Source organism: Cyprinus carpio, chromosome A10, assembly GCF_018340385.1.
Source record: "Cyprinus carpio isolate SPL01 chromosome A10, ASM1834038v1, whole genome shotgun sequence".
NCBI lineage: Eukaryota > Metazoa > Chordata > Actinopteri > Cypriniformes > Cyprinidae > Cyprinus > Cyprinus carpio.
This window is the reverse complement of record NC_056581.1, coordinates 16620194-16634961: the sequence shown is the minus strand read 5'-3', so window position 1 is coordinate 16634961 and position 14768 is coordinate 16620194. Positions and strand designations below refer to the sequence as shown.

The 14768-nt window shown below is 38.1% G+C and overlaps 2 protein-coding genes across 2 annotated transcripts; both read left to right on the top strand.

Moving 5' to 3' along the window:
• The first annotated feature begins 291 nt into the window (after positions 1-291).
• LOC109066943 (beta-crystallin B1-like) lies at positions 292-2887 on the top strand. The gene is made up of 6 exons (XM_042765455.1): positions 292-356; positions 585-731; positions 1474-1592; positions 2091-2223; positions 2303-2445; positions 2528-2887. Exons 2-6 carry the CDS (start codon positions 606-608, stop codon positions 2703-2705), a joined length of 699 nt encoding a protein of 232 aa, XP_042621389.1. The 5' UTR covers positions 292-356; positions 585-605; the 3' UTR covers positions 2706-2887.
• Positions 2888-4655: 1768 nt separating this feature from the next.
• LOC122146482 (short-chain specific acyl-CoA dehydrogenase, mitochondrial-like) lies at positions 4656-13778 on the top strand. The gene is made up of 8 exons (XM_042765448.1): positions 4656-5059; positions 7854-7965; positions 8191-8342; positions 8558-8728; positions 9896-10028; positions 12644-12744; positions 12912-12968; positions 13070-13778. Exons 1-8 carry the CDS (start codon positions 4928-4930, stop codon positions 13220-13222), a joined length of 1011 nt encoding a protein of 336 aa, XP_042621382.1. The 5' UTR covers positions 4656-4927; the 3' UTR covers positions 13223-13778.
• Positions 13779-14768: the final 990 nt, after the last annotated feature.

The following is a 14768-nucleotide window of genomic DNA, read 5'->3' as shown; positions in this document are numbered from 1 at the left end:
AAAAGTCAGAAAGCATGTTAGAGAGCAGAGTAGAGTGGATTAGGATCATGTGACCTGTGACCTGCATGCGTACCTCTCGTCCATATGTAGCCTATAGCATGGAGCGCTGGCTAAGAGGGGAAAGTGCCATTGTCAGGGCTTTCCATTGACAGTAAAATGCTTACGGGCCCTGCGGGGAGAGCCTTCTGGGCTATGCGATGACCCTGCACTTTGGCACAGGCAAAGTCTGATGACGGTGTGTTTTCTATTGTACCCCGAGTGCCTCTGTACTCCCCTTGCCAGGGTATAAAAGTTACAGCACTGGTCAAAGAGAACCAGCACGAGCCAGCCAACCTAACACAGCTGTACTCAAGCAGGTAAGAGCCCAGGTAAAACGGATACAGCAAAAGCTGAGTCCCTGTAGTAGGGATTTGCCCTGGATTCACTTGTTTTTCAGATATTGGAATCATTTTTAAATGTGAAGCCCAAACCCTACCATCCCTAACATTCAACCCCTGTCCCACAACACCAGTCCTATATGGATATTTTGGAGTATACGCACCAAGCCTCATGACATTTCCCCACCCTTTGCTCTTTTCTCACAGACGTTCTTGAACCCCTTCATCATGTCTCAGACCGCCAAGTCCACCACCAACCAGGGCGCTGATGCCAAGGACAAGGGAGCTCCCGCCCCTGCCGCCACCAGCAAGGCTTCCAAGACCGGAGAGCCCGGATTCATGGGTAACTACAAAGTAAGTATCTGCATTCAACTGGTTTTTATGATTGGATTTTGGCAGACAAATTACCTACAGACACTGTAATTAGCATGAAACCTACACTCTTAAAGTAAAGGTTCTTTATTGGAATCTATGGTTCATATAAGAACTTTTAACATCCATTGCAAAAAAAGTTCTTAATAGTGGAAATAGGTTCTTTAGATCATTAAAATGTTCTTTTAGGAACTTTTCACAAAATGGTTCTTTGGGGAACCAAAATGATTCTTCTACAGTCTTAAAAATAAACATACTTTACTGGTTCTATGGTTCCATTAAGAACCTTTAACGTCCATGGAACCTCCAGTGTGGAAAAAGATTATTGAGATTGTTAGAATATTCTTCACACTAAGAAAAACAATTTTTATTTTAAGAACTATTCACTGAAAGGATCTTTGGAGAACTAAAAATAAGTTCTTTATTGGCTTCGTTGATTCCATGAAGATCTTTTAAAATCCATGGAAACTTTCCATTGCACTAAAGATTCTTTATACTGAAAAAAAAAAAAACTTCTTTAGATTTGTAAAAATTTGTTCACACTAAGAAAATAAATGGTTTTAAGAAGATTCTTTGGGGAACTCAAAATGGTTCTTCTATGGCATCGTTGCAGAAAACCCCTTTTGTAAGTTTTATTTTTAAGAGTACCCACAAAGACCAGCTAAACTGTGAAATTAAGAAACTAAGTGGGAAACCCGGTCATGGTCTACTTCTTTTCTTGCAGATCTTCCTGTTCGACCAGGAGAACTTCCAGGGCAGGATGATGGAGGTCCAGAACGAGTGCATGAACGTTTGTGAACGCGGAATGGACAGAGTCCGCAGTATCATTGTTGAGTGCGGCCCGTAAGTCACCGACCAGTGGATATTATCTAATGTGGATGGGAAAAACATATAGGCTGTAGCTAAATCATTGAGATACTGTTAGTTTTTATTAGAATGTTGAATTAGATTTTTTTTAATTGAATTAATTTTTTTGTTACAGTTTTAGTAATTTTGTGTTGTGTTTTTATCATTTTTATTAATTTTGTTTGTCTATATAGTTTTTATTTTAGTTTTTATTTTATTTACATAAAGTTAAACTAAATGAAACTGATACTTTTTAAAATATTTTATTTATTTCAGTTAACGTTTATTTTATTTCAAGTGCCGAGAATGTATTTTCACGGTTTCAGTTTTAGTGTTACTTAACTATAATAACTCTGAGCTAAATCTAAACTTGTTGATACCATCCTATTCCCTCCTTACTCATGCTGTCATCCCTCTATCCCTCTTTTTTTCTCTCATCCACGTGTTGCCATCTACTGTCTGGTACACATCTCTCCCTGCTGTCCATGTCTTCAGCTTTGTTGCCTTCGAGCAGACTAACTTCCGTGGCGAGATGTTCATCCTGGAGAAGGGCGAGTATCCTCGCTGGGACACCTGGTCAAACAGCTACCGCAGTGATTGTCTCATGTCCTTCAGACCCATCCGCATGGTAGGACACTTGGGAGGGCGTCGCAACTTCTCCTTATTGAATTCAAATGCATGTTGCTAATTGGTCCAAATGCGTACAGGACCCCATGGAGCACAAGATCTGCCTGTATGAGCTGTCCGACTTCCAGGGCAACAAGATGGAGATCCAGGAGGATGACGTGCCAACCCTGTGGGCGCATGGCTTCTGTGACAGAGTGGGCAGCGTGAGGGTCCCCGGTGGAGCGTGAGTACCAAATCAAAACCTCAACTAACAGCTAATAGAAATACTATCGCATGTTTTACACACTCTTTTCCTCTTTTCAAAGTTGGGTGGGATACCAGTACCCCGGCTACAGAGGCTACCAGTATCTGTTTGAGTCCGGCGAATACAGACACTACAACGAGTTTTGCGCCTTCCAGCCTCAGATTCAGTCCATGCGCCGTGTGAGGGACATGCAGTTCCACAAGCACGGCTGCTTCAATCTGACCGCTGCTAAACAGTGAGCTCACCCCGCTGCGGTCTTGTAGCATAGCGACTAGCCTTCTCACGGCGCTTTTTATCCCCATACCTCCCCCTTTTCTCTGACGACTCCCCCCTCCCCAGAATAGATTCATTTAAATTGTCCCAGACATCTAACTGACTTTTTATGATGCCAATAATAAACATGTTTTGGAAAAACAAAAAAGCTGACTTCTCTTGTTATTCTTTCCTTAGTTTATTATTAGCATTAATCTGTAACATTAAAGTACGTAAATAAACAAATACACAATTCACTAGGCCAGAATAAAACTACATTTTCCAGGAAAAGTGTCAATGTTCAAATGAACTTTTAATCAATAATAAAACAAGAATAGAGCTAAAAGAGCTATTTTGTTTAAAAATAATTCTCATGTGAAAAATATTCCATCATTTGAACATAATGTGTATTATATAGGGTTAATTATATAGCATTTAAATATAAATCTTTAGAGCATTACATTATAAACTTGTATAAATATTTTAGATATTATATAAATATTATATATAATAATAATAATATATAATATATATTTAATTTGTAAGCCTGTTATTGATCAGATTTTGCATTAGTATCGCAATATATGTGTTTTTATTGGAATGTATTTTATACTATGAGTTCACTGCTTTATTATACCAGTGAAGCCTTAATGTACTTTACATTTCGACATACTTGAGTATAAATTATTATAACCATGTAAAGTTCATTTAATGTAAACTCAAATGTCTTAAACTAATGTCTGTAAAACAATTACTGATCAGATTATGCATTAGTATTGAAATGTATCTTGTACTATGATTTAATTTCTTTGTCATAATAGTGAATTGTCTAATTTTTTTTTAAATATAAATCAGTCTTATAATACAACATTCAAATGTATATTTTATTTTAAACAAAAACAAACAAACAAACAAACAAACAAAAACAATAAAACAAAACGTCGGCGTTACGTCATGATCACATGACCCGACCAGTCACACATCGCTTCCTGTCTGCTGTTGCAAAAGTAGATACATCTGAGCCAAGATGGCAGCCCTTTTCAAAGCACGTAGAGGTCATTAGTGTAACTGATTATTACTGTATGTTTACACCAGTGCCACTCGCAGCTCGTGAGCGACTCTGTGTTCATAAAAATATGCCGCTGGATGCATTTGCAGCTAGTTTATTAAAAAGACCAATGCAGAGTGATCCTAAGCACATAAATTTCACAAACATTTGTACGACTGTCTACATCACTTTTGGTAACTGAAGAAATATTAACGTTTAGGTCTAAAGTTAACACCATTAATAAACTGATTAGTGAATGGAATAAGAAAAATCACCTGCTTACCTTATTTAAATTCCCTTGCAAATGACTCTCCATGATTATGCATGAACACATTCAACAACCACATATGAAATGTTAGTTTGCTATGTTCGTGTAGTTTTTGGATGGTTTATTGTCATATGTGGGGTTAATCTTAGCCTGACAGCTGACTGTTTCATTCAAAATAAATGTCAATCAGGATGAACAGTCAAACTGCAGCTTGTTTTTAAAAGAAATGCACGTGTTATGCATTCAGAGTTGTTCTGTGTAACTAATTATACTTATACAGAAGCACATTTCTACAATTTTAATGCACTTTTTATCATTAGCTATTTTGCATAGCGCACAGTGACCTTTTACCTACTTTTATTCTGCAGGTTCTGTGCAGATGGCCCATGGTAGTTTCCTGATTTTCTTTTTTCTTTTTATATGTAAATACTGTAATAATCAAATATTTTTTACTGATTAGATTATGATTTAGTGTTCCAATTTATGCAGTTATCCTGCTTTATCATTAATTTATTTTTGCTGAAACACATTTATGTTGCAGTTTTGTTTAATTGTTATTCATTTAGTAAATATATACAGCATATGTGCTAATATCATCTTGTTTTCTGTATTTATCAGCTCTTGGCATGGCGGTAGGGCATGGCGTTCGCTGTTTGAACCAGCTTGCGGAGCTGCCAGAGTTGCACCAGATGATGAGGCAGACATGTAGGGATTATGCTCAAAAGGAGCTTGCGCCAATCGCTGCCCAACTGGACAAAGATCACAAGTTCCCAGCCAAGCAGGTAAAAGGAACCTCAACCATGGAGCTCCACAGTAGTCTCCGTCTTTTGATTAGAGCATATGAGGATGTTTGTGGTTGATTTTCTCCGATGTAGATACAAGAGCTGGGAGGGATGGGTGTCATGGCTGTAGAGGTACCAGAGAGTCTGGGTGGAGCTGGGATGGATTATCTGGCGTACTGTCTCGCCGTGGAAGAGCTCAGCAGAGGATGTGCTTCGACCGGAGTCATCGTCAGTGTGAATAATGTGAGTCACCTTTTATTCTGTGATTGACTGAATTCTGCTGAACCTGTTTAAGGGTGCGTTCACACTTGTAGTTCGTTCTCGTAGTTCGGTCCAAAAAAGAAAACGATACATTTGTTCCTGGTCCACTGAGTGTTCACACTGACATTTTTGACTGCGAGCCTAAAGATACCAAACCTGAAGGCATAGTGATATGTTCACAACCTGATTGGTCGGGTTGAATGTCAGTTTGAATGACATATATTTCACAACGGAACTCACCGAACACCCCAAACAAAAGCTGCTTGATTTGGTTACACCGTGTGGTCAAATCATGTCACATAGCGTCGCATCTTGTCATTACTTCCTGTTTTTGGTTCGTTTAGAAGTGTTTGGTCCGTGTTGCGTTCATATTTCATTCGAACCGCACCAGAGTACATTTGGAACCGGACCGAGACCCATCTTTAGCGGTCTCGGTCTGCTTGTTTGTTGCACACCAGAGTTCAGATGGCAGCATTCACACTTACTCAAATGAACTGCACTAACAGAGCAATCGCACCAGAGTTTGTTTTAATCGAACCAAACATGACAGGTGTGAATGCACCCTAAGTGCGTATTTAAAACTGTCTGTATTTAAGTATATGGTTAAACAATGAACTCATGCATTTATGAACTCATAAAAAACTTTTAGAAAATATATACAGGTCCTTCTCAAAAAATTAGCATATTGTGAAAAAGTTCATTATTTTCCATAATGTAATGATAAAAATTCAACTTTCATATATTTTAGATTCATTGCACACCAACTGAAAATATTTCAGGTCTTTTATTGTTTTAATACCGATGATTTTGGCATACAGCTCATGAAAACTCAAAATTCCTATCTCAAAAAAATTAGCATATTTCATCCGACCAATAAAAGAAAAGTGTTTTTAATACAAAAAAAGTCAACCTTCAAATAATTATGTTCTGTTTATGCACTCAATACTTGGTCGGGAATCCTTTTGCAGAAATGACTGCTTCAATGCGGCGTGGCATGGAGGCAATCAGCCTGTGGCACTGCTGAGGTGTTATGGAGGCCCAGGATGCTTCGATAGCGGCCTTAAGCTCATCCAGAGTGTTGGGTCTTGCGTCTCTCAACTTTCTCTTCACAATATCCCACAGATTCTCTATGGGGTTCAGGTCAGGAGAGTTGGCAGGCCAATTGAGCACAGTAATACCCATGGTCAGTAAACCATTTACCAGTGGTTTTGGCACTTGTGAGCAGGTGCCAGGTCGTGCTGAAAAAACGAAATCTTCATCTCCATAAAGCTTTTCAGCAGATGGAAGCATGAAGTGCTCCAAAATCTCCTGATAGCTAGCTGCATTGACCCTGCCCTTGATAAAACACAGTGGACCAACACCAGCAGCTGACATGGCACCCCAGACCATCACTGACTGTGGGTACTTGACACGGGACTTCAGGCATTTTGGCATTTCCTTCTCCCCCAGTCTTCCTCCAGACTCTGGCACCTTGATTTCCGAATGACATGCAAAATTTGCTTTCATCTGAAAAAAGTACTTTGGACCACTGAGCAACAGTCCAGTGCTGCTTCTCTGTAGCCCAGGTCAGGCGCTTCTGTCGCTGTTTCTGGTTCAAAAGCACACGCCTGTGCACGGTTTCTACTCCAGACTCAGTCCACTGCTTCCGCAGGTCCCCCAAGGTCTGGAATCGGTCCTTCTCCACAATCTTCCTCAGGGTCCGGTGTCTGCTCTTCTCGTTGTGCAGCGTCTTTTGCCACACTTTTTCCTTCCCACAGACTTCCCACTGAGGTGCCTTGATACAGCACTCTGGGAACAGCCTATTCGTTCAGAAATTTCTTTCTGTGTCTTACCCTCTCGCTTGAGGGTGTCAATGATGGCCTTCTGGACAGCAGTCAGGTCGGCAGTCTTACCCATGATTGCGGTTTTGAGTAATGAACCAGGCTGGGAGTTTTTAAAAGCCTCAGGAATCTTTTGCAGGTGTTTAGAGTTAATTAGTTGATTCAGATGATTAGGTTAATAGCTCGTTTAGAGAACCTTTTCATGATATGCTAATTTCTTTGAGATAGGAATTTTGGGTTTTCATGAGCTGTATGCCAAAATCATCAGTATTAAAACAATAAAAGACCTGAAATATTTCAGTTGGTGTGCAATGAATCTAAAATATATGAAAGTTGAATTTTATCATTACATTATGGAAAATAATGAACTTTTTCACAATATGCTAATTTTTTGAGAAGGACCTGTATTTTCTTTTATTTATTTTAATTAATTTTTTAAAAATTTGCTAATTTTTTTGCTGACAATTTCAATCTTAATTTTGAAAAATATATGAATATATCACTACCTAAAAACACCCATATAAATACAGCATATTATATTTAAATTGTATGTATATATATATATATATATATATATTATATATATATATATATATATATATATAATATATATATAGATATATATATATATATATATATATATATATATTATTATTATTATTATTATTATTAAATTAATACATGAATTAATTTTATTATTATTTCTTAAAATAATAAAGTAGATTCATTAGTAGTTTTTTTATTTTTTTATATGTTTTATTTTATTGTTACTCATTTTTCCTCATATATATATATATAGTCACTATTATATAGAATCACTATTGCTCATACTTGTAGGGTTACTGAACTGAACAAAGGTAAGTATCATACCTGTCCTGCAGCAGATGTGAACGGTCCTTCATTATCATTTAGCTTTTAGGTTTACTTCTGCATGTGACCAGTTTGTTGTGTTTTAGTCGCTGTACCTGGGACCAATTCTGAAGTTTGGCACAGAAGAACAGAAAAAGCAGTGGATTACGCCCTTCACCACGGGGAAGAAAGTGGGCTGTTTCGCTCTGAGTGAGCCAGGTAAACACAGCTGCATTTTTTCATGAGCTCTATCTGCTTTCTAAACACAGGTGCATGGTTATACTCCTTCACACAACCACCAATTGTGGAGCCTTATATTGAAATGATTTTGTATATCTCTAGATCCATAGAGTTGCCATGTTTACACTAACATCAGTGAGAGTTTATCTTCATCTTTGTATGATATGAAATGTTGTGCTGAAGATGTGTTTTTTTGCTATCAAGGAAACGGCAGTGATGCAGGTGCGGCATCAACATTGGCGCAGCAGGAGGGAAACGAATGGGTTCTGAATGGAACCAAAGCCTGGATAACCAACTGCTGGGACGCTTCCGCCACCATCATTTTTGCCACAACAGACAAAAGCCTAAGACACAAGGTTCGATGTGTGGTGAATCAACTGATTTCAAAAAGATTGATTATACAGTGTAATTGTAATTAATATTTTTTTTTTATTGCATAAAACTAGAAGAGCTGAAATTATTTGATTTGATTTGATTGTATGTATTCACAGAGTGAAAAGGAATTTTCAAATAAGAAATACATTATCCAGTTATTTATTTGATATGTTATTTTATTTTATTTAAAAATCAGGGAATTAGTGCCTTCCTAGTGCCGATGCCTCATCCGGGGTTGTCTTTAGGGAAGAAAGAAGACAAACTTGGGATTCAAGCTTCATCGACTGCCAATATTATTCTGGAAGACTGCCGCATCCCACTCAGCAACATGCTGGGAGAGCGAGGAATGGGCTTTAAGATTGCAATGGTATGATTTTAAAGGAGCTGTATGTTATTTTGTGACTGTACTTCTGTACTTAAGCATAAAAATTGCATAATATGTTTGCAGATATTTAGGAAACATATCCACATGCTTCTTTTTCTGAAAAACAATTCTACAGCTGTTATTCTACTTTTGAAATGTTCATTTTTTGTCAGAATCCCTGTTTTTTATTTTGTCCTGTGTGATTCCACCAACTGTCAGTTTACCCAACAGTATTTCAGCACCCCCGGGTTGCCAGATGGTTGAAAACACAGTGTATTGGAAGCCAGTAAATAAAAATAAAACTTGGTCAGAGATCGCAGATTCTACCTGACCTAAAAAGCTTTGGCATCCATCTAAAAACCTCTATGACCAGAGGCATATTAAAATGCGGATAAATCAACTAATCAACTTACACAGTAAGGCTCGTCACGCTTTATTTTCAGTTGCACTCGTTCTTGTTGCATGTCCTCAATCTGGCAATCCGCTTAAGCATTGAGTCTGAGGAGAAAGAGACAGGAAAACCAATATTTAGAATTTGGACTGCAGTACCCATTTCAACTGCTAGCCATCAATATTACATACTGCACCTTTAACATGGTTTTCTTGTGTCAGTGTTTTTCTCTTAAAGGGATACTCCACCCCAAAATGAAAATTTTGTCATTAATCACTTACCACCATGTCGTTCCAAACCCTAAAAAAAGCGCGTTCTTCTTTGGAACACAATTTAAGATATTTTGGATGCAAACCTGGAGGCCTGTGACTGTCCCACAGACTGCCAACTATACGTCGCTTCATAAAACCCAGATTACACGTCTGATGGCAGATGGAGTATTCTGACGATGACTTTCATACCTTTTATGGACCTTGACACTGTTATTTACTTGGCAGTCTATGGGACAGTCACAGGCCTCCTGGTTTTCATCCAAAATATCTTAAATTGTGTTCCGAAGACGAATGGAGCTTTTACGGGTTTGGAATGACATGGGGGTAAGTGATTAATGACAAAATTTTTATTTTGGGGTGGAGTATCCCCTTAAGTATATAAAAATAATTAATTCAAACTCAGAATAAAACCATTGCATTGCATCAAATTATAAAACTCTCTTTCAGATTTGCATTTTATTTGCTTTGTTTACATGTGATCTAACGCAGTTGTTTTACGTCTAACAGCAAACTCTGGACAGCGGGCGGCTTGGTATTGCAGCACAGGCTCTTGGGATCGCTCAGGCAGCGCTGGACTGTGCGGCTGATTACGCTCATAAAAGAACAGCTTTCGGCGCTCTGATTGGGAAACTGCAGGCGATACAATACAATACAATACAATATTTATTTATAAAGCACATTTAAAAACAACCAAGGCTGACCAAAGTGCTGTACATAGCAGAGAATAAAATGCAGAGCAGTACAGGACAAAAGAAACAACTAAAAAAGTAAAACAAAAGAAAAAAAATAAGCAGTAATCGTATCAGAGTCAATAAGCATGAAAAGCAAGAGAAAACAAAAAAGTCTTTAAAGAAGATTTGAAGATGGAAACTGAGGGAGCCAGTCTGATATAGAGAGGCAGACTGTTCCAAAGTTTTGGACCTGCAGCCCGCAAAAAGCACGGTCCACCTCGTTTTTTAAGCCTGGATCTCGGCACGATAAGAAGGCAGTGATCGCTGGATCTCAAGTACGAGAAGGAGTGTACGGACAGAGCAGATCAGTCAGGTACTGAGGGGCCAAATTGTTAAGAGCTTTATACACAAAAAGTAAAATTTTAAAATCAATTCTAAATTTAACAGGTAGCCAATGGAGTTTGAATAAAATAGGGGTGATCGACTCATACTTGCGTGTCCCAGTGAGGAGTCTAGCTGCTGCGTTTTGCACTAGCTGTAGGCGAGAAAGAGAAGGCTGAGATAGACCAAAAGTAAAGTGAATTACAGTAGTCTAGTCGTGATGTTACGAATGCATGAATCACTATTTGAAGATTACTCTGAGTTAAAAACGGTTTTTGACTTTAGAGAGTTGGCGGAGCTGAAAAAAGCATGACTTTACAACAGCACTGATCTGTTTCTCACAATTTTAATTTGTGGTCAAACAGAAAGCCCAGATTTCTTGCACAGTGGGTTTCATATGGGTGCGAGAGAGAACCACGCTCAACATCAAACACACAGTTTTCCTTGGGCCCGAAGATAATTATTTCAGTTTTATTTTCATTTAGGTTTAAAAAGTTACTTGAAAGCCAGAGTTTAAGATAACTTAAACAGGGCAAACAAGGGTTGTAGACCATTTTTATCGTTTATGTTTTAAAGGAAAATAAACCTGAGTATCGTCGGCATACAGATGGAAGGATACTTCATATTTATTAAATATGGAAGCCAGAGGTAACAGATACAGAATAAACAATATGGGGCCGAGGATTGATCCCTGTGGGACTCCGCAGTTCAGAGGTACACTAGTAGAGGATTGATGACCAATACGGACACTAAAACATGTATTGTTCAGGTAAGAGCGGAACCACTGCAAGACAACGCCTCGAAAGCCCACGGATGTCTCCAGACGTCGCAACAGGACCTCATGGTCAACTAAGTCAAATGCAGAACTCAAATCTAATAAGACTAAGGCCATTGATTTCCCAGAGTCAGTTTCAGTGAAAATATCACTTGACACTCTTAAAAGAGCAGATTCAGTACTGTGTAGAGCTTTAAAACCAGATTGAAATGTTTCATGGAGAGAATTTGCGGATAAGTATGATTGTAATTGAATCAGTACAACTCTCTCAAGGATCTTTGAAATAAAAGGTAGATTAGAAATAGGACGATAGTTAGAAAGAGTGGAAGGATCGAGATTAGTTTTTTTAAGATATGGCGTCACCCACAGCAACTTTCAGACTGTTGGGGAAGGAACCAGTTGACAGACATTTGTTAATTAAAAGTAACAAGCCTGGTCCAACTGTGTCCATAATTTGCCTAAGGAAAGAAGGTGGAATAATATCCTGTGGACAGATAGTGGGTTTTTAAGTGACCAACAATTTCATTACATGTGTCCAAATCAATCGACTCAAACTCAGACCAGATGGAAGAACATAATGGAACATCATGTGTATACACTGAGTTAGACAATTGAGATCTTAAAAGTGTGTTCTTATCAACAAATAACTTTGCAAAATTGTCACAGAGAGCAGTAGAGGGCTCTAAAATAGGATGCACAGAGGGGTTTAAAACAGAGTTTATAGTAGCAAAGAGAACTTGAGGTTTATGGCAATTATTGGAAATAAGTTCAGAAAAATGTTTGCATTTTGCAGACTTTGCAGCTTTCTGAAACACCTTATAGGCATTTTTTTCATGATTTCATACGAAACCTGCAGATGGTCCTTTTTCCATTGGCGCTCCGCCTGTCTACAAACCCGTCTAAGGGTACGTGTAGTGTCAGTGTGCCAGGGCACTGGTACAGGCTTGTGATTTTTGTACCTCAAAGGTGCAATAGAATTCATGATATCTGCGCAGGTTGAATTAAAAAGATCAAGATGTGCATCAGCATCCAGGTTATGCAGGGTAGAGACAGATTCCAGGCAGTTTCGTACATTGTGATAGGCTGTAGAAAAATCTTCACTAGAGCGTTGGGTAAGACAACGAGTTAAACGTGCCAGCGATGGATTTTTAAGTGTGCGTCCAGTGAGAGGAACAGTAAAAAGTACAGGCATGTGGTCTGAGAAAAATGCGCTGTTGATTTCTATATTCGAAATAGAGAAACCATGAGTTAAAATCAAATCAAGAATGTGGCCATGGATATGTGTTGGACCAGAAACCCACTGAGTAAAGTCGATACACTGACTATAACTCACTATAACTCTCCCTGTGTGACATTCAGAGGGAAAGTGAAAAGGTTCAGTGTTTTCATCTTTCATCTGGGATGATTCAGCTGCTGATAAATGTCTCTTTCAGTTTAAACTAGCAGACATGGCCTTTGCCATAGAGAGCGCTCGACTTCTAACCTGGAGAGCTGCAATGCTAAGGGACGCAAAGAAACCTTTCACTAAGGTTAGTCTGTTTTCTCATACTTAATTATTGTTATGGTAAATGTGCTAATGGTTTATTCATGCTTGGGGTTAGTGGTGCAATGGAAACACATCTTAGCAACTTATAATGCATCTCCTAAATAGTCCCTGCTAAATCTGTAGATGTGTGTGTGTTTGTTTCTTCTGCAGGAAGCTGCTATGGCTAAACTGGGTGCATCTGAGGCTGCTACGTTTGTCTCTCACCAGGTAATCATCCAATGTTTTGAATGGTAGATATTTTATTTCTATAACAAGAAACCCATCATACTGTAGCTGTACTAACATGATTATTTTGTTGAAATGTGAAGGCCATCCAGGTGCTGGGCGGGATGGGTTACGTCACAGACATGCCTGCTGAGAGACACTACCGTGACACCTGTATCACAGAGATCTATGAAGGCACCAGCGAGATCCAGAGATTAGTCATCGCCAACAACATTCTCAAAGAATATCAACAGTAGGACAGCTGATGTTCATGTCAACTCGCTCTGTTAAGACACTGTGCCTGGATTGGCTGATCTGGTCTGTCACAGATCTCAGGACTGTGTTACTGTGACTGGCCACTGAAGATGTATCAATGGTCCTCTATCAGAGAGATTAAGTGACACAAGACTGTTTGAAGTGCATTTTCTCATTTGTGCCACAAGAGTGCAGTAGATAGTCTGGATCATTTGACTTTGTATCATAAGAGGGTGCTGACTGTAAGGACTCATTTTCACTGGGATATCAAATTGATATCAAATTATAATATTAAGATTTATTTAAAGTTGTTTTATTGTAACACCTTATTGTAATTCTAAGATCCTCTGAAGCAAATGTTCTGATGATATAATTTGGTTTTAATCTTGGTTAGTGTTTATGGAACACAGTTTAAGGATTGCTTACATGCACTGCTACAGGTTCCAGTTTTTTCTTTTGTGAGAATATGATGCAAACTTAAATAACACTGCTAAAATTATGAACAAATCTGTTTTGAGATCACGAGTGAAATTGCTTTGTTTTGTCTAATTTAATAAAAAAAATGCACTGACAGCATACAAATGTGTGAAAATTGAACTGAAAAAAAAAGTACATGAATGTCCTAAGTTTGATTAGTGACCTTGAAAAAGAGCAGAATATAAAATATTTTTTATTTTACATAATTAACATATTCTATCAATATATTTTTCAATATAATGTTTACAGGTTTAGGAGAAAACATTTTATGCATATGGTTCGAAAAGTAAAATAATAACTTTACTTAAATAATCAATGTTTAATGCATTTGTTAGTGCATGTACTGTTAGTGCATGTTCTTCCTGAGCTTGAGGGGAAATAAGTGCTTGACCAGATTTGGCTTCAGTCCCACCTGCTGCTGGTCTCTAATCTATCAGCCACATCAGGGGAGAAGAGGCGCCATCATTTCTTGTGTGCCGTTTCTGTCATTATAGAGCATGTGAGCTTTTTCCGCAGGTCTCAGAACTGGGTCAAAGTTCCAGTGTTTCTGAGACCTGAAATGATGCTTATGAGGATAAAGGTCACAGCTCTGACTTTTGTTGTCCTTGCTTTAACAATGCCTTAGATCATACATGGATATGATCTTAGACATAACAAAAAAAAAATAAATTAAATTGTAATCAGTGCAGGTTAATGGAATGGTTCCTCCAAAAATGAAAATTTACTGCTAAACATGCAACTTTTCACTTCACAAGATGTTGATGAATTGATGGACTGGAGTGGTGTGGATTATTGTGATGTTTTTATCAGATTTTTTGAATTTATTTAAGTCTTAAAAAGTTAACTGCAGAGCATCCATTGGTGAGCAAGTGATGCAGTGCTACATTTCTCCAAATCTGTTCTGATGAACCATACTGGGCGACCTCAGGGTGAATAAATCTTTAGCAAATTTTAATTTTTGGATGAATTCTTCCTTTAATCTGCAATGGTTAAAGTGGCCACCCCAAAAGCGCGCACACACAATAATGTATTAATGTCGTTGCATTAGATTATTTTGAAAAAGATTGCAAA